The 19,261-nt window shown below is 39.0% G+C and overlaps 1 protein-coding gene across 3 annotated transcripts in view; it reads right to left on the reverse strand.

Annotated features, from left to right (window-relative positions):
* The window catches only part of ak8 (adenylate kinase 8), a 210,669-nt gene that overhangs the window by 129,191 nt on the left and 62,217 nt on the right, over window positions 1–19,261 (reverse strand). For all 3 annotated transcript variants that reach the window (XM_069887225.1, XM_069887219.1, XM_069887209.1), the window contains exon 6: window positions 16,670–16,751. In XM_069887225.1, coding sequence (XP_069743326.1) covers window positions 16,670–16,751 — 82 coding nt within the window. The remainder of the gene's footprint in view (window positions 1–16,669; window positions 16,752–19,261) is intronic.

Consider the following 19,261-nt stretch of genomic DNA (forward strand, 5'->3'; position numbering starts at 1 on the left):
GGTCCTGTGACCGATTGCAACAGTTTTGGAAAGGTATTCAATCTATATTTAATAGATTATATAATATTTGTGTTGTATTAGATCCTGATATATTTTTATTAGGGAATATGCAATCATTAATTGATTTAGGATTAAATGATTATCAGATTTCTTTTATCTATTTAGCTTTAGCAGTGGCCAAGAAATGTATAGCGTCTACTTGGAAAGATAGAAATATACTAACTTTGGATAGGTGGTATTTAGAGATGAAGTCTTGTTTAATTATGGAAAGGATATCTTTTTCAATTCAAGATAAGATGTCTTTTTATAAGTTGAAGTGGACTCCATTTGTTAAGTATATGCAATTAAGTTTGATTTAAGTATGTTCCTAGATGTGATATTTTAGATCTGATAAATCGTTTTTTTATTATTTTTATTTGTCATATTTTTCTTTTTCTTTGTGTGTGTGTTTTTTTAATACATAATATTGTTAATTTTACTAATTCTTCACTCTTTATTTTGAGGGAGGGGAAGGGTGGGTTTTTTTTAATATATAGATTTTTTAGTTCTTGTATATGTGGGGGGGGGTTAGGTTGAATTAAGTTAGGTTAATCATGTTGTATTGTAATTATATTATTTTATTTTATATCTTTTCTTTTTTTTATTCCTGTGATAAAATCTTTAAATAAAGTTTAAAAAAAAAGTGAAATACTTCAAGCGCACCTGGAAAATCAAGAATGAGTTTGTTGAGAAGAGCTATGCCAATACATTTCAATGTTCATATCTTTCTTTGAGTGACCAATGATAAGAAAGTCCTACTTAAAAACTCAAACTTATCAATATTTTGGACAAAAATAATTGGACCAAAAATAAAATTAAATGGTAAGTTGAAATCTTTTGGTTCAGTGCAAACACATCACACAGTAGATGACATGCTTTTAGGCAGGGGTCCCCAAACTTTTTAGACCATCAACCCCTTCATGGAATACTTGATCCCTCATAGTCCGCTAGGCATGGGATCCCAGTGCTGGATGGAGTGGGGGTGCTACCAAAGAACACATATACTTTTATTCTAAGTTCAGTCAATAGGCAATAGACAATAGGTGTTGAAGTAAGCCATTCAGCCTATCGAGCCAGCACCACCATTCATTTAGATCATGGTTGATCTTTCACTATCAGTACATTGTCCCTGCCTTCTCACCATAACCCTTAATTCCCCTGTCCACAAGGACCTTATCTAACTCCCTCTTGAACTTATCCAGTGAACCTGCCTCTCCCACCCTCTGCAGCAAAGCATTCCACAGACCACAACTCTCTGGGTAAAAAAAAATTTTCATTTCTGTCCTAAAGGGCCTTCCCTTTATTCTTAAACTATGGCCTCTAGTCCTAGTCTCCCCCAACATCGGGAACATGTAATCAGTTTCTATCGCATCCAATTCCTTAATAATCTTATATACCTCAATCATATCTCCCCTCATCCTTCTAAATTCCAATGTATATAACCCTAGTTTATCAACCTTTCAGCATATATCAACCCCACCATCCTGGGAACTAACCTTATGAATCTACGCTGCACTCCCTCAATAGTGAGAACATCCTTGCTTAAATTAGGAGACCAGAACGGGACACAATACTCCCAGTGTGGCCTCACCAGGGCCCTGTACAACTGCAGAAGGACATCTTTACTCCTATACCTCATGCTCTTTTTTTATGAAGGCGAACATGCCATTTGCCTTTTTCACAGCTTGTTGAACCTGCATGCTAGCTTTTAGTGACTGATGTACAAGTACACCTAGATCATGTTGCACTTCCCCATTCCCTAATTGATTCCATTTAAATAATAATCTGCCTTCCTCTTCCTGCTATCAAAGTGGATAACCTCACATTATCCATATTAAACTGCATCTCCCATGCATCCATCCACCCAGTCACCTAACCTGTCCAAGTACCCTTGCATTTTCCTAATATCCTCCCCACACTTCACACTGCCTCCCAGTTTCCTCTTATCTAAATCATTAAAATATCTGATAAATAACTGAGACCCAGCATTGAGCCCTGCGGGATCCCACTTGTCACATCCTGCCATCCTGTAAGTGACTTGTTAACCCAAACTCTTTGTTTCCTGTCTGTCAACCAATTTTCTATCCATGTCAGCACCCTACCCCCAACACCATGCTCTCTGATTTTGCCGACTAATCTCCTATGCGGGACCTGATCAAAAGCCTTCTGAAAGTCCAAGAACACCACATCCACTGGCTCTCCCATGTCCACCCTCCTTGTCACATCCTTGAAAATTTTCAGAAGATTAGTCAAGCATGATTTTCCCTTCACAATTATTTCTGTTAAGTGTTCTGTTATTTCTTCTTTTATAATAAATTCTAATATCTTCCCCACCACTGATGTCAAGCTAACTGGTCTGTAATTGCCCATTTTCTCCCTCCCTCCTTTCTTAAAAAGCAGCACAACATTAGCCACCCTCCAATCCACATGCGCCTCTCCTAAATCTATAGAACATTGGAAAATGTAGACCAACGCATCCACAATTTCAAGAGCAACCTCCCTAAGCACCCTGGGATACAGTCCATCAGGCCCTGGGACTTATCAGCCTTCAGTCCTTTCAATTTACTCAAGACCACATCTTCCGAATCTGGATTTCCATCAATTCCTTCATTACTGTTGGAATTTCTATCAATTCCTTCGATACTGCAACACCTCTACCCCCTATCTAACCTTTACCTGTACCTTCCCTGATGAAAACAGATTCAAAGTATCTGTTAAACTCATCAGCCATTTCCTTGCTTCCTGTAATAATTTTGGCCATTTCTGTTTTTAAGGGCCCAATTTTGGTCCTAACATATCGCCTTTTATATTATTAGCTAGTTTACTCTCATACCTCATTTTTTTCCTCCCATATAGCTTTCTTAGTTATCTTCTATTGCCCTTTGAAGGTTTCCCAATCCTCTGGCTTCCCACTTCTCTTTGCTATATTATTCTTCCTCTCCTTGGTCTTGATACTGTTCTTGACTTCCTTTGTCAGTCACTGTGGTCCTTTGCTCACCTTAGAACCTTTCTTCCACTTTGGAATGAATTGGTCCTGTACCTTTTGAAACATGCCCAGAAATACCTGCCATTTTTGTTCAACTGTTCTCCCAGCAAGGGTATTCTTCCATTGTATTTTGGAGAGCACCCCCCTCATAGCTGAATAATCCCCTTTATTCAACTGTAATACTGATACTTCTGACTTGCAAATTAAAACTCACCATATTATGCTCACTATTACCTAATAGCTCCTCTTCTTCAAGACCCTTATCAAATCTGCATCGTTACACAACACCAAATCCAGAATTGTCCTTCCCCCTGGTGGGGTCCATCTAAGAATGTATCCCAGAGACATTCTATAAACTTACTTTCTTGCAGTTCCGCACCAGCTAGATTTTTCCAGTCTACCTGCATGTTGAAATCCCCCATAACAACTGTATCATTACCATTCTGACATGCCAATCTTAACTCCTGATTTATTCTGCCTCCTATATCTAAGCTACTGTTTGGGGGCCTGAATATGACTCCCATTATGGTCCTCTTGCCCATTCAATTCCTCAACTCTAACGAAACAGACTCTACTCCATCTGCTTTTATGTCACTCCTTTTTAGGGACTGAAAATCATTCCTCACCAACAGAACCACCCCACCCCCTCCTCCCACCTGTCTGTTCTTTCAATAGGACATATACACTGGAATATTAATTTCCCAATCCTGGTCCTCCTGCTGCCATGTCTCCATTATTCCAATAACATCATACCCTCCAATATGGAGCTGAGCTTCAAGCTCATCCATTTTATTTCTTATACTCCATGCATTCATATATAATACCTTTAATTTATTAATCCCCATACCTTGTTACCTGATGCACTTGGCCATACTCTCCGACCCTTTTCTGCTCCTTCTGCCCTTTAAATTTCATTGCCTATCCAAACTTTTCCTATTTTCTCTTTCCTATCCATCAGGTTTCCATCCCACCCTGCAAAATTAGTTTAAACTTTACCCAACAGCTCTATTTAACCTACCCACTGGGACATTGACCCCTTTTGGATTCAGATGTACCCCGTCCTTCTTGTGGAGGACATGCTTCTTCCAGAAGAGATCCCAATGATCTAAGAATCTGAAACCCTGCCTTCTGTATTAGTTCCTCAGCCACACATTCATCCATCTGATCCTTCTATTTTTGCCCCCACGCACTCAGCTCAGGTAGCAATCCAGGGATCACTACCCTGGAGGTCCTGCCTCTTAGTTTCCATCCCAATGCACTTTAATCCCTCTTCAGGACCTCCTCCCCTTTTTTTTTTAATCTATGTCATTGGTACCCACAGGTACCAAGACATCAGGTTGCTCACCTTTGCCTCTCAGAATACTCTGGACCAGATTTGAGACATCTCGCACCCTGGCACCTGGGAGGCCACACACCATGCGAATATATCTATCAGGCTCACAGAATCCCTTGTCTGTACCCCTGACAAAGGAGTCCCCTATGACCACTGCATTCCTCTTCTTTCCCTTCTGCACCACAGTACCAGACTCGGTGGTAGTGACACAGTCACTGTGGCCATCCTCTGCCAGGTTATCCCACTCAACAGCATCCAATGCAATATACCTGTTGCTGAGAGGAATAGCCACAGGGGTGCTCTCCACTATCCTGGTGTTTTTCTTCCTTCTCCTGACAGTTGTCCACTTACCTGACACCTCTAGTCTAGGGGTATCTACCTCTCTGTATGTCCTATCAATTATCTCTTCACTCTCCCTAATGAGCCTTCCTTCCCCTTGCTCTCAACTTATTCAGAGGCTGAAACCAAATACAACATGGCGGCCACTAAGGCCCGCTCTGACGAGAGGTTGGTTACTACTGCCAAAGGCGCTATTTTCCATTGATCTCCCCTGCTTTCCATTGCAAAAGTTCAAACAACCCTCCCTGGTAGTATCAACCCCCTTTCAACCCCCCTGGCATATCGACCCCCTGGCATTTATAAACCCCTTGGATAGTCCCACTGACCCCCAGGAAAATGTATGGGATAATTTATTTTTTTTTTTTTACATACATACATGTCTATTACTTCTTGCTAGATTGACCTATGTATATGAAGGGATGGACGGATATCTATCAAGTGCAAGCAGCAGAGTTTGATTTAGAGATCATGTTCAGCACAGACATATGGGCCAGAGGGTATATTCCTGTGCTGTACTCTTCCATGCATGTTCTTAATAAGTGAAGACATCTTGCACAAAACAGCCTAATTAAATGGCTTTTGTTTACACTGCCTATCATTAATTAAACATTGCTATGTTTTATGAGCGATGTTGCTACTTGCTGTCTAATTTTAGCAAAACATAGCAAATCAATTAGTTTCAATTCATCCGTGTTATCTTTTTCATTAATTTTAACTCCTGCCTCTAATCTTAACAGAACTAGTGTGACAGAGTATATAGATATGATTTTGGGAGATAAATTGGGAAAGGTTTGTTAGAGTAGGCCACATAAAAAAACTTTAAAACATATCTTATTTAAAATACTGGAGCTCTGCCCCATGCTAGACATGTCGGGGGCAACAGTCTTTGCAGAGCTTTGGAGAGTGCCCAAGGGACTTAACTAATGGATTGTTGTTTATAAAAAGGCAACAGATGCAAGAGCTTGTCGGAGCCACCTTCTGTCTGGAGCTGTTCTAAGAGGGTCATGTGATTTTGCAAGCAGAGAATCAAACAGGCTTTCTCTCTGAGAGAGAGAGAGAGAGAAAGTGAGAGAGAGAGAAAGAGAGAGAGATCACTTCTACAGTGGTACAGCCAGCAACGGCAGTTGGGATTAGAAGAGGTCAAGTTAGCAAGCTTGTGGAAAGCTCCATTTGGAAGATGGGTTTGTAAGTGCTTTGTTCAGCTTGGTCAAAGCCCTTGTGGTTCATGGAAGAGGAGGGGACTGGCTGTCTAATGTTTCACTTGGAATAAGAGAAACAAAACTGCACTCTGTGGTGACCTGAAGGAAAGAAGTTATCATCTGGAGAATCCTGAAGGGGAAAAGTTTCGTCAGCAAGACACTGGAGTGACTGATTAAAAAGGCATCAGTTGTGGATGACCTGGAACAACAAATCTCTCTGAAAACCAACAAGAACCTTCCTGAGTGGTAATCATTTACCTTTTAAGCACCAATGTCAGGTGAACTTTATAAATATTAATTTCTGTGCACAGTATAAGAATTGCCTAAAACCAGTGAACTTGGAGGAATGAGAAGTGAGACTGGACTGTGAACCAAAGAACTTTTCTGAACTTACACACACACACATTACATACTCGTGCACTTAGAAAGGGGTTAAGTTAGGTTAAGTAAATCAATAGTGATGTTAAAGTATGATTCTATTTTCATGTTTAAAGATAATTAAAAGCAACTTTTGTTTAAGTAACCATTTGTCTTGGTGAATATCTATTGCTGCTGGTCCTCTGGGATCGTAACACGAGACAAACAAAACTCTTATTTTGAATTACTGCCTTCAACCTATTGTTTTGTTTTATTTTCAAGTTACTTCACCAAACATGTTCTAAAGAAGTCATATAACTGCAAACTCCTTTACAACTGCAGATTACAAAGTAATTGTAGATTCATAGAATGGCATCTCATATGCTGCAATGTGTCTGAATGCTAATAATTGTTGGGAGAATTAAGATCCAAATTCAGCTTGGAATTTAGAGTTTGGGTGCAATGTGATTAGGGTCCTATTTGAGCAAAGAGAATCTCCTGAAGGAATTCAGAAGGTCAGGCAGCATGAATGGGAGAACAATTGTCAACCTTTCAGGTCAGAATCTCATATGCCAAAGGTTTTGATGGATGTTGATTTGAGTCATCATAAGGTATCTCTTGAACATTTTGAAAAATTACAAGATAGAGATGCCACTCATTTTCTTTAGTTCCAAGAACAGGACAACTTTTGAAGATGGTCTGTGGTACCTTTTGCTTTGTAACAACATTTTACTTGCAATTTTCATTGCAGGGTTACTGAGGGCAGTGAGTGGCATAGTGTATTGTACAGAGAAAAGATAATAAAAACATGACTGAATTTGAAAATACATTGTTTCCCATGGGCAAATCAAAATGTTTTTAGGATATCAAAATAAATACACAATAAAATTGTAGCCTTGCCTACTGTGAAAAGTTATCAATAATTTTGGAGAGTGGATTCCCATAATTTTTCATTGAGGCAAGACACTGTAAAAGTATTATTACCAACCATGTATTTGAGTCTTGTGTTTTATCTTTTCTATAAACATTCCCTTTTTGCTTTCTGAACACTTTTGGGTGTATTTTATGGATTTTGGGCTGCTGATCATGAAAATCACTTTAAAATTTTCTTATCATGCACTGTTTTTAAGATATAACTTATTTTTGTGATTTCCTGTCATATTTTTAACATGCTTCAAGCCAACAAACCTTGAAGTGCAACATATCATTGAAAATTCATATTCTGCATCGCACTTGGACTTCTTCCCTGTTGCTCTTGGTGGTTTCAGTGCAGAAATGTTTCACCTGGACATTGCGTCCATGGAAAAGCAGTATCAAGGTAACAGGAATCCATCAATGTTGGACACTGACACGAAAGGCATCAGATGCTGAGTACAAATTAAAATCAGCAGCAAAATATTTTTAGGTCAGTTGAACTAGTGGAATGTGTCAGCCACATTATGAGATTAGATATATATATAATAAAAGTTTATTTAATATTTTCCCAATTTTCTATGTGATACAGCAAGTCTGAAATTATCTTTGTGTTCAGCTTGAAGATGTCCATCATAATCCTCAATAGTTTTTTCAGGAAGCAAATCTTTGTGAAAAAATTTTGTTCTTCAGTGTTATTAGTTTTCTTTACATATGTTCATTCTTTTGATCAGCATTAATGTTCATTACATTTTAAAGCTAACTTCCAAATTTGTTACGCAATCAATTACATTTCATTTTTGGATGTTTGTATGTAAAGCTCTTATTTTTCAGGAAGATGTTATTGTTAAATCTTGGAAGATTTACAAGGTAAGAAATAAGAACTAAATAACATAATCTTACTCTCAATCTCATATCAGTGCTATTTTTTTCTGACTCCAAAATCAGTTTTAAGGAAATAAATTAATTGAATGTAGGAGATATAATCACATATGTAGCTTGTTCTGAACTACCAGCTGTGGATGAATTTCTAGGGATTAATTATTTTATTATTGTCTTTCATGTTAGGTTAAGTTTTTCTCTAATTGAAATGTAATGATACTTATAATGCTATTATCAAGATCTATGATTAAATCTTATGGCTACAGCCATATATATATCTGTCTGGATTGGTATTTGAACTGATTAAGGGCATGCTTCAGAGTTTAATACTTCATACTTTACTTGTACAGCATTGTAGTTCAAGTTGTTTTTGTTGTACATTTTACTGAATATGGGAGTGCAAATGCACCACGAATAAAGAATAGATATGCTCCATCTTTAATAAGAAGTGTTTTCTTACCAGCATTCATGGAGGGAATCAATTTAATCCAAGCTTACAATGTAATATTTATAACTCCAGTTCCCTGATCATACTTAGCCATCCTAGAGGTCATTAATTTTTTCATATATTGACTTCCCTGTAGATTTTCAGTTTTCCTCATTCTTATTCCTTGCTCTGTATATAAAAATTCCTTTAAATACTGCCTCAAGGGATAGCACCAAACTTAATTTTACCTAATTACTAAGTAGGAACAATGGTTACACTTTAACTAAACACAAATGATTTAAAGTTTCAAAGCTATTGTCCCGCAGACACCATGATGTTCTTGGTTTTAACACTAGCCTGGCTTTAAAATTCAGCTCCAGACAGATGGAATGAAAGTCTGACAGCTGTTGAGGGTCCTAAATGAAACCAGTTTGAGCAGTCTCAAGCCAATTTCCGACAGTCACAAGTTCCACAAAACTGGCTTTGAATTCAGTGCACTGGCACTAACTAGCTGGTCACAAACAAACAAGCCATAAGGGTAGTCAAGGTGGGAAATAACATGATTGCATTAATGTTATATGTGTCTCTTTGAAGCCTGACATGCATTATATAAAAAAAAACAGCTTCCATACTCTGTTGAACACAAAAAAATTCCAATCTATTATCAATTACTGAATAGAAACTACCCAAAAAAATGAAAAAGTTATTTTTATTGGACGAGAGAAATCTTATTTCACACAATTTCTATCGTTGACTGTTTGTATGTAAGAGCTAGAAAATGTACAGTTTTTGGATCAAGCATTGTTGGTATGCAACCAAGGCCAGCATTAGTTGCTGAACAATTGGAGAGTGTGTTATCACACTGTTGAGGCACTTTGATTAATGATATACCTTATTACAGTTATTTTTCCAAGTGTCATTTATGTATAATTTCTACTCTTCTCAGGGAAATTAGATCAAAAAATTACTATGACCTTGTAGCAGCAAACACTGGAACATGTAATTTAAGGAGATGTGAGTTTTTGGAACTGCAGTATCATGTGCACTGTACACTTCTTGCAGCCATTGCAGGCTCGTTGAGCCTATGCCACTCACTGCACCTTGATCAGCATGGGTAACTTCAGCGTGGTGATAGGGGTATGTCTATAGGTGTTCCATGCTCACCACCCAATTACCACCTGACATCACCCCTTCCCCACCACAGCCTCACTCAGTCTCTTTTTTCCAGGGCATGTTTATAGTGTTGTACTGTTGCCATCATGGCCAGGGTACTTTCATGTGGTAGTTGCAACTTCAGCATTCTGCTGCCTTTGGAAACACTTTCTGGGGAAAGTCGGACCTGTACAAAAGGGACGGACTCCACTTGAACTGGAGGGGGACCAATATCCTGGCAAGCAGATTTACTAGAGCTGTGGGGGAGGGTTTAAACTAGTTTGGCAGGGGGGTGGGGAGCAGAGTTTGCGAGCAGTGTCTAGGGTGCATGGCCACCTAGTTAAGAATGATAAAGGTAACAAAGGAAGGATGGAGGTTAAGGTAAAGGGTAGAATAGGGAATATATGTGAGGGTCATTCTCTGAAATGCGTGTACTTTATTGCAAGAAGCATAGTGAACAAGGTAGATGAGCTTAGAGCATGGATTGGCACTTGGAATCATGATGTTGTGGCAATTAATGAGACCTGGTTACAAGAGGGTCAGGACTGGCAACTAAATATTCCAGAATACAAATATTTTAGATGTGATAGAACAGGGGGTAAAAAAAAAAGGGGGAGGAGTTGCTCTGCTTGTTAAGGAGGACATTACTGCGGTGAGGTAGCAGGATGGTTTGGAGGGATGGCTCCAAACAGTGAGGCTGTTTGGGTGGAATTGAGGGGTGGAGGAGGCATGAGGGTACTAATAGGAGTGTATTATAGACCACCAAATGGGCCAAGAAAATTGGAAGAACAAATTTGTAAAGAGATAGCATATATGTGTAATAAACGTAAGGTAGTGATCATGGGAGATTTTAACTTCCCTCACATTGATTGGGATACCCATACAGTAAGAGGGCTAGAGTTTGCCAAATGTGTGCAAGATAGTTTTCTTAATCAATACGTAGAGGAACCCACTAGGGACAGTGTAATACTGGATTTCCTGTTAGGGAATGAGATAGGTCAGGTGTCTGAGGTTAATGTTGGAGAACAAATTGGGTCTAGTGATCACAACTCAATTAGTTTTAGGGTAGTTTTAGGGAAGAGCAAAGAAGGGCCTAAAGTTGAGGTTCTGGATTGGAGAAAAGCAAATTTCAAAGGAATGAGAATGGCTTTGGGGAGTATTGAGTGGGATATGATTTTTTTCAGGAAAGGATGTAAATGAAAACTGGAGAATATTCAAATAAGAAATTTTGAGAGTACAGAGTAGGTATGTCCCAGTGAGGATCAAAGGAAAGGCTGGAAGTCATAGGGAGCCTTGGTTTTCGAGGAATATTAGACATTTGGTTAGGAGAAAGAGGGAGGTGTACAAGAGATATAAACAGCAGGGTGATGATAAATTGAAAGAAGACTACAAGGAGTGTAGAAAAAATCTTAAGAAAGAGATTAGAAAGGCCAAAAAGAGGGACGAAGAGGCTTTGGCAGGCAGAGTAAGAATAAATCCAAAGGGTTTCTATAGGTACATTAAAAGTAAAAGATTAGTGAAGGATAAAATTGGATCCCTTGTAGATAGGGAGGGTAGGCTATGTGAAATGTCAGAGGAGACGGGGGAAATTTTAAATGATTTCTTTACCTCGGTATTCACTAGAGAAAAAAAATACTTTACCAGTTGAAGTAAAGAAAAATAGTGGGGAGGTCATGAATCACATCAGGATAACTGAGGAGGTAGTGATGGCAGTGATATAAAAGATAAAGGTGGACAAATCTCCGGGTCCGGACAATGTATTCCCAAGGACACTCAGGGAGTGTACAGATAGTGGGGCCATTAACAGAGATATGTCACTGGTCACGGGGGTAGTGCCAGAGGATTGGAGGGTGGCTCATGTTGTTCCGCTGTTTAAGAAAGAATCCAAATGTAAGCCAGGAAATTATAGCCCTGTGAGTCTGATGTCTGTGGTGAGTAAGTTGATGGAAAGTGTTCTGAGGGATGGCATTTACAAATATTTGGAAGAACAGGGATTGATAGGAAGTAGTCAGCATGGTTTTGTCAGGGGTAGATCATGCTTAACAAACCTTATAGAGTTTTTCGAGGGGGTTACAAAAAGATTGATGAAGGGAAGGCTGTGGATGTTGTCTATTTAGACTTTAGTAAAGCTTTTGACAAACAGAGGAACTACTGACATGGTCTTTGCCCTCAGACAGCTCCAAGAAAAGTGCAGAGAACAAAACAAAGGACTCTACATCACCTTTGTTGACCTCACCAAAGCCTTCGACACCGTGAGCAGGAAAGGGCTTTGGCAAATACTAGAGCGCATCGGATGTCCCCCAAAGTTCCTCAACGTGATTATCCAACTGCATGAAAACCAACAAGGTCGGGTCAGATACAGCAATGAGCTCTCTGAACCCTTCTCCATTAACAATGGCGTGAAGCAAGGCTGTGTTCACGCACCAATCCTCTTTTCAATCTTCTTCAGCATGATGCTGAACCAAGCCATGAAAGACCCCAACAATGAAGACGCTGTTTACATCCGGTACCGCACGGATGGCAGTCTCTTCAATCTGAGGCGCCTGCAAGCTCACACCAAGACACAAGAAAAACTTGTCCGTGAACTACTCTTTGCAGACGATGCCGCTTTAGTTGCCCATTCAGAGCCAGCTCTTCAGCGCTTGACGTCCTGCTTTGCGGAAACTGCCAAAATGTTTGGCCTGGAAGTCAGCCTGAAGAAAACTGAGGTCCTCCATCAGCCAGCTCCCCCCCCATATCTCCATCGGGCACACAAAACTCAAAAGGGTCAACCAGTTTACCTATCTCGGCTGCACCATTTCATCAGATGCAAGGATCGACAATGAGATAGACAACAGACTCGCCAAGGCAAATAGCGCCTTTGGAAGACTACACAAAAGAGTCTGGAAAAACAACCAACTGAAAAACCTCACAAAGATAAGCATATACAGAGCCGTTGTCATACCCACACTTCTGTTTGGCTCCGAATCATGGGTCCTCTACCGGCATCACCTACGGCTCCTAGAACGCTTCCACCAGCGTTGTCTCCGCTCCATCCTCAACATCCATTGGAGCGCTTTCATCCCTAACGTTGAAGTACTCGAGATGGCAGAGGTCGACAGCATCGAGTCCACGCTGCTGAAGATCCAGCTGCGCTGGGTGGGTCAAGTCTCCAGAATGGAGGACCATCGCCTTCCCAAGATCGTGTTATATGGCGAGCTCTCCACTGGCCACCGTGACAGAGGTGCACCAAAGAAAAGGTACAAGGACTGCCTAAAGAAATCTCTTGGTGCCTGCCACATTGACCACCGCCAGTGGGCTGATATCGCCTCAAACCGTGCATCTTGGCGCCTCACAGTTTGGCGGGCAGCAACCTCCTTTGAAGAAGACCGCAGAGCCCACCTCACTGACAAAAGGCAAAGGAGGAAAAACCCAACATCCAACCCAAACCAACCAATTTTCCCCTGCAGCCGCTGCAACTGTGTCTGCCTGTCCCGCATCAGACTTGTCAGCCACAAACGAGCCTGCAGCTGACGTGGACTTTTACCCCCTCCATAAATCTTCGTCCGCGAAGCCAAGCCAAAGAGTAAAGCTTTTGACAAAGTTCCCCACAGGGGGTTAGGAAAAAAGGTGGAGACATTAGGTATAAATAAGGAGGTAGTGAAATGGATTTAGCAATGGTTGGATGGGAGGTGTCAGAGAGTACTGGTAGAAAATTGTTTGTCAAATTGGAGGCCGGTGACTAGTGGTGTTCCTCGGGGATCGGTCCTGGGTCCTCTATTGGTTGTTATATATATTAACGATCTGCAAGAAGGGGTGGTAAATTGGATAAGTAAGTTTGCAGATGATACAAAGATTGGTGGTATTGTGGATAGTGTGGAAGATTACCATAGCTTAAAAAGAGATATAGGAAAGCTAAAGGAGTGGGCTGAGAAATGACTGATGGAATTTAATACGGATAAGTGTGAAGTGTTGCATTTTGGAAAGGCAAATCTAAATAGGTCTTATACATTGAATGGTAGACAATTGAGGAGTGCAGAGCAACAAAAGGATTTAGGAGTTATGGTAAATAGTACCCTCAAAGTTGATACTCAGGTAGATAGAGTGGAGAAGAAGGCATTTGGGATGTTGACCTTCATAAATCAGAGTATTGAATTCAAGAGTTGGGATGTTATGATGAAATTGTACAAAGCACTGGTGAGGCCAAGTTTGGAATACTGTGTGCAGTTTTGGTCACCTAATTATAGGAAGGATATAAACAAAATAGAGAGAGTGCAGAAAAGGTTCACGAGAATGTTGACAGGATGTCAGGGTTTGAGTTACAGAGAAAGGTTGAGCAGCCTGGGGCTTTTTTCTCTGGAGCGTAGAAGATTGAGGGGGGATTTGATGGAGGTGTTCAAGATTTTAAAAGGGACAGAGAGAGTCAACGTGGATAGGCGTTTTCAATTAAGAGTGGGGGATATTCAAACCAGAGGTCATGGTTTGAGATTGAAGGGGGAAAATTATAAGGGGAACATGAGGGGAAATTTCTTCACGCAAAGGGTGGTTAGGATGTGGAATAAGCTTCCGGCAGAGGTGGTTGAAGCAGGGACGAAATTTACATTTAAGGAAAGACTGGATAATTACATGGAGGGGAGAGGATTGGAGGGGTATGGACCAGGTGTTGGTCAGTGGGACTAGGAGGGTGGGGATTTGTTCCGGCATGGACTAGTAGGGCCAAACTGGCCTGCTCTGTGCTGTATATGGTTATATGGTTATAGACAGCATTTTCACAAAGAAAAACTAACAAACCAACATAAATGTCTTTTTTTAATCATCCAGTAGCACTCACATCTATTGTGATGAAACACTTTGAGAGGTTGGTCTTGCCAGAATTAACATGTAAAGGACTGGAACCAATGTAATTCGCCTACCATTACAATCGCTCCACAGCAGACCCAATATTAATGGCTCTTCACTCAGCTCCAGATCACCTTGACAACAGCCACTCATACATACGGCTACTCTTCAATGATCACAACTCAGCCTTCAACACCATTATTCCCTCAGCGCTGGTGAACAAGCTCCAAATCTTGGGCCTCTACACCCCTCTTTGAAACTGGATCCTAGACTTCCTCACTGAAAGACCACAGTCAGTATGAATTGGAAACAATGTCTCCTCCTCATTGATGATCAACACAGGTGTACCTCAAGAATGTGTGCTTAGCCCATTGCTCGACTCACTCTACACCAATGGCTGTGTGGCTAGGCACAATTTAAATGCCATCTTCAAATTTGCCAATGATATCACAGTAGTCGGCAGAATCACAGACATCAATGAGGAAGTGCACTGAAGAGAGATAGATCAGCGAGTTGAGTGGTGTCACAACAACAACCTGGACTCAACATTACCAAATCCAAGGTGCTGATGTGGACTTCAGGAGGAAATCAGGAGAATACAAACCAGTCTTCATTGGGGGGTCAGGAGTGGAGAGGGTCAAGAACTTAAAATTCCTGGGTGTCAACATCTCTAAGGATCTGTCCTGGAGCCTCCATGCTGATGCACTGATGAAGGAGTGAGGAGTTTGAGGAGATTCAGTATGTCACCAAAGACTCTCAAAAACCTCTACAGGTGTGCCATTGCATACTGTCTGGTATGGAGGTGCCAATGCTCAGGACAGGAAAAAAAACTCCAGAGAGTTGTTAACTCAGCCTGCACCAGTTTTAACTCCATCAAGGACATTTACAAGTGGTGGCAGCTTGTAACCTCAAGGACCCCCACCACCCAGGCCAAGTCCTGTTCACTCTGCTACCATCAGGAAAAACATACAGGAACCTGAAGGTGAGCACCCTGTGGCACAAGGACAGCTTCTTTCCCTCCGCCATCAGATTTCTGAATGAATAATGAACCACAGAAACTACCTCGCTTTGTCTTTTTCTCCCATTATTTTATTTATTTTGAAATGAGGTTTATAGAAATGTTTGCACTGTGATGCTGCTGCCAAACAATGAATTTCATAACTTGTTCATGGCAATACTTTCTGATTCTAAATTTCAAAGAAATAGTGACTTCCTTAAGAAGATCTATTAAATGGGCCCAGTAATGGATTTTTTTTCCTCGAAGGATAATTAATCTGTGGAATTCTCTGTCCTGAAGGTAGAGGAGGCTTTATCATTAAGGTTATTTAAGTTATAGGTACATAAACATCAACATAAATATTTTAAAGACTGAGGAATTGAGCATTATCGGGAAGTGGCACAGAATAAGAGTTGAGGACAGCATAGATCCACCAAGATCATATTGAATGGCAGGACAGGCTTGAGAGGCCACAAAGCCTTCTCTTGCTCCTATATTATTGCATTTTCATGTTTGTGGTATTTTGGATTAATCACATACCTAAAATATATATGGTCTGACATGGGAGTTTTCTACCTTGGAAAAAAGTTTTAACTTTTAACCTAAATTGTGTTTCCACTATTTTCCTGTGGATCAGCCATCTTATTCATTTTCACTGGATGCTTTTTTGTAATTATGTTTCTTATTGTTGATTTACAATCAGAACAAATTGACTGCTTAAATGTGATTACATCTGACAGTATATCTGTAGGAATATATAGATTTAAGATTCCTGTATTGTCAAGTAAAAAAAAAGTGCAATGTCACACGGACTTCACTATCGTCTGCTGTAAGGTAGACAGAAACAATTTTCTTCCAGATGGAAGATCAATATTATTTTACTGTTTTATGCCACAGTTACTTTGATAGGAAACAAGTGGTCTAAATATATTTTGTATTTTATAGTTCATTTGATGCAATCATCAAAAAAATTAAACAAGGAAACAGGACTACCAGAAATTAGATTTCATGATAATGAATTACATTTCATTAATTCATCATCTTACAGATTTTTGGTGTGGGCATTCACAAAGAGGAGTAGAGAAGGTAGAATGTTCAACTTGTATCTAAGCTACTAAAGCCTATTAAATAATTTGAAAAAAATGTATTGAACCATTTAAACTATCCTGTTCTTCTACTAATATCAGCTTCGAAGAATTTTGCTTTCAGCTTATCCTTTACAACTTACCAACATGTTCTGGTGCAATTCCTATATCTTGTATTGCTATTGCTTGTTCCCGTGTTTTTGGGAAATCCACCAGCACCCAGCCCTGAGATTACAAAACATAAATACAAGATCATCACTAATTGCACTTGTGAAAATGATGATGAACAGCCTTCTTGAACTATTGCAGTCCACATGTTGAAGATATTCAAGTACTTCAGTTATATAGCGAATGCAAAAATAAAGGCACCAAATTTATAAAGTTAAGCATTCCTGGGCTGAACAAGCCAACTTTCCTGTGAAAAAGAGGCATTGGCAAGACATAGTAAGGCCCCTGTGGCAATTACACCCAGATGGTACATCAGTAAGGCTTTCTCCCTCACTCTCTGATGGCCTTTGAGAGGAGATAGACAAGAGGACAGAGCCACCCCAGTTATCAAAGCTGTCAATGCTCTGCAATCATTTTAAACATCCATGAAATTTTAAAACCATTGAGATTCTCTGAAATAATTTTTTAAATATTTTATTTTAATATAAAAGTATATATATATATATATATATATATAATATATATATATACTAAACACACTAAAACTCTAAGAATTTTAAAAAATAAATGAAAGTGAAATAATATATGTGGTCAGAAATTTCCATTCAAATCTGTGCCATGTCCGGCTGAGGTCAGATATGAAACAGATTCCACAATAATCAGTAATGAAGCAAAATGACAGAATGATACTCCTGCTTTGGGACATTTCACTTGTTAAAATTACCATAGAAATGCAAAGTGTGTTAAATTCACTTAATTAATCGCAAGCATCAAAGTCCTTTATAGGATAACAGTACTTAATTTAGCAAGCGCAGGAAAAAATTTTGAAAAGCAAAAACAAAGGTCACTGCAGCAACTTGAAAATAGAGGAGAATAATATGCATGATGGTCAAGTAGAATTTAGAAAGATTTTTCATGTTTCAAGGCATTTTTACAAATAAACTCCATTTTGTGACACATTTTATGTCTACATTGCTTTTGCATCAGTCCTTTGCTTGCAGATTTTGTCACTGAAGATTCTGCGAAAAAATAAATGCATCATATTGAATCAGTCTAATTTGTAAATAATTTACCTAATGTAAAGCAAAGGGAAAAAATCCAACTAAAGTTTAATGAATAGGAAAAAAGCAAAGGATTATAAAGTCAAGACAGCAATACAACTATCAGCATAAAGCTCAGCCTCATTAGTTACAAATGAGAGCATCTTACTCTTAGGACTATATTCTATAACAAAGCCGAAAACAGTCATTCCCCTCATGCCCTTGTTAAAGTAAATGTAAATGCACTATCAGACTGCATTATTTAAAAATCCACATTTATAGGATTAAATATTATCTCTAAAGCTCTCTCTATTAAAAAATTCAGTACTCAATGCCATATCTGTGACAAACAGCTTTTTCACAATACTAAAGAAACTTGCTGAACAGATAATGGTGGAATTCGTATATAAAAGAACCCAAGTACCAATTAGCCCATACAGTTTATTACAAAAGCAGGCTGTGCATCATCAGTGTGCTCAACATACAAAATTAATTCTTGTTGCTTCATCTCATAATGCTCAAGACTCCTTCTTGAGAATAAATGATTTCCAAAAGGTAGAAACTTGGAAGATACATATTTATTTATGAACAGTATCATGTGGCCAATTTATTCCCATGAAGTAACCATGAAGTAGCTTATGTCGAACTATTCAACAAATGCATTCTATAGAATGCCCATGGGACAAGAATTGTCTACCTGTAAAAATCAGTGCATAATTTTGCACTGGAATATCAAGTAGCTCCCCTTCCAGAGATTTCAGTTTTCAATTTTAAATGAACACATTTATAGAGTTTAAGGCACATTTAGCTTTTCCCTTACAGGTTTCAGGTCAATAGTGAAATCAAATTTAATTCAAGATGGGAACTCCATTTATTTCACTAAAAATGTACTATTACATTTTATAATTTTGTTGCTTCATGTAAAATTGAGCAAAGTACCACAAATGTGAAAAGTAAATTGAATTCTATTATGCCTATTTTTATTAGATAAAGATGTTGACATAAAAGTCATAAACTAAACACCACCAATGCACCCCAATCCTTTTCAAAAACACACAGAAAGTTGATTTGTGTAATATTTTTATGACTCTAATGTCTGGGTTGCTATTGGAATCATCTCTGAAATGTTTATGCATTGTTTTATTATTTCTAAAGTTCTCTTTCAAACATAACAAAGTTAACAGTTCAAACATCATTCATAAGCACTAGATGTTTTTGCACATCATACTTGTGCATTCCTGGGGTCATGAAGTTTCTAAATATTGTCACTTTAAACAGATAGAATTTTTTCCTTTGCAAATACTTTCTATTCTTTTCTGGATAACTGACAAAGCTTTCCAAGTTAGCATTGGAGCTGAACAAAAATGTCACAAGAATGCCTTTTGATTCACCAGCCTGTTTAATTTGTATGTGGAGCATTCCTACTTATTGTAATAAGTTGAGCTCAAGCTGGCTAATGAAGATATTGCTGCTTTTTCTCTTCCATTAATAGTTCCTCTATAAATGAAAAAAAATAGAAGTTTCTGT

This window comes from Narcine bancroftii, chromosome 1 (assembly GCF_036971445.1).
Source record: "Narcine bancroftii isolate sNarBan1 chromosome 1, sNarBan1.hap1, whole genome shotgun sequence".
NCBI lineage: Eukaryota > Metazoa > Chordata > Chondrichthyes > Torpediniformes > Narcinidae > Narcine > Narcine bancroftii.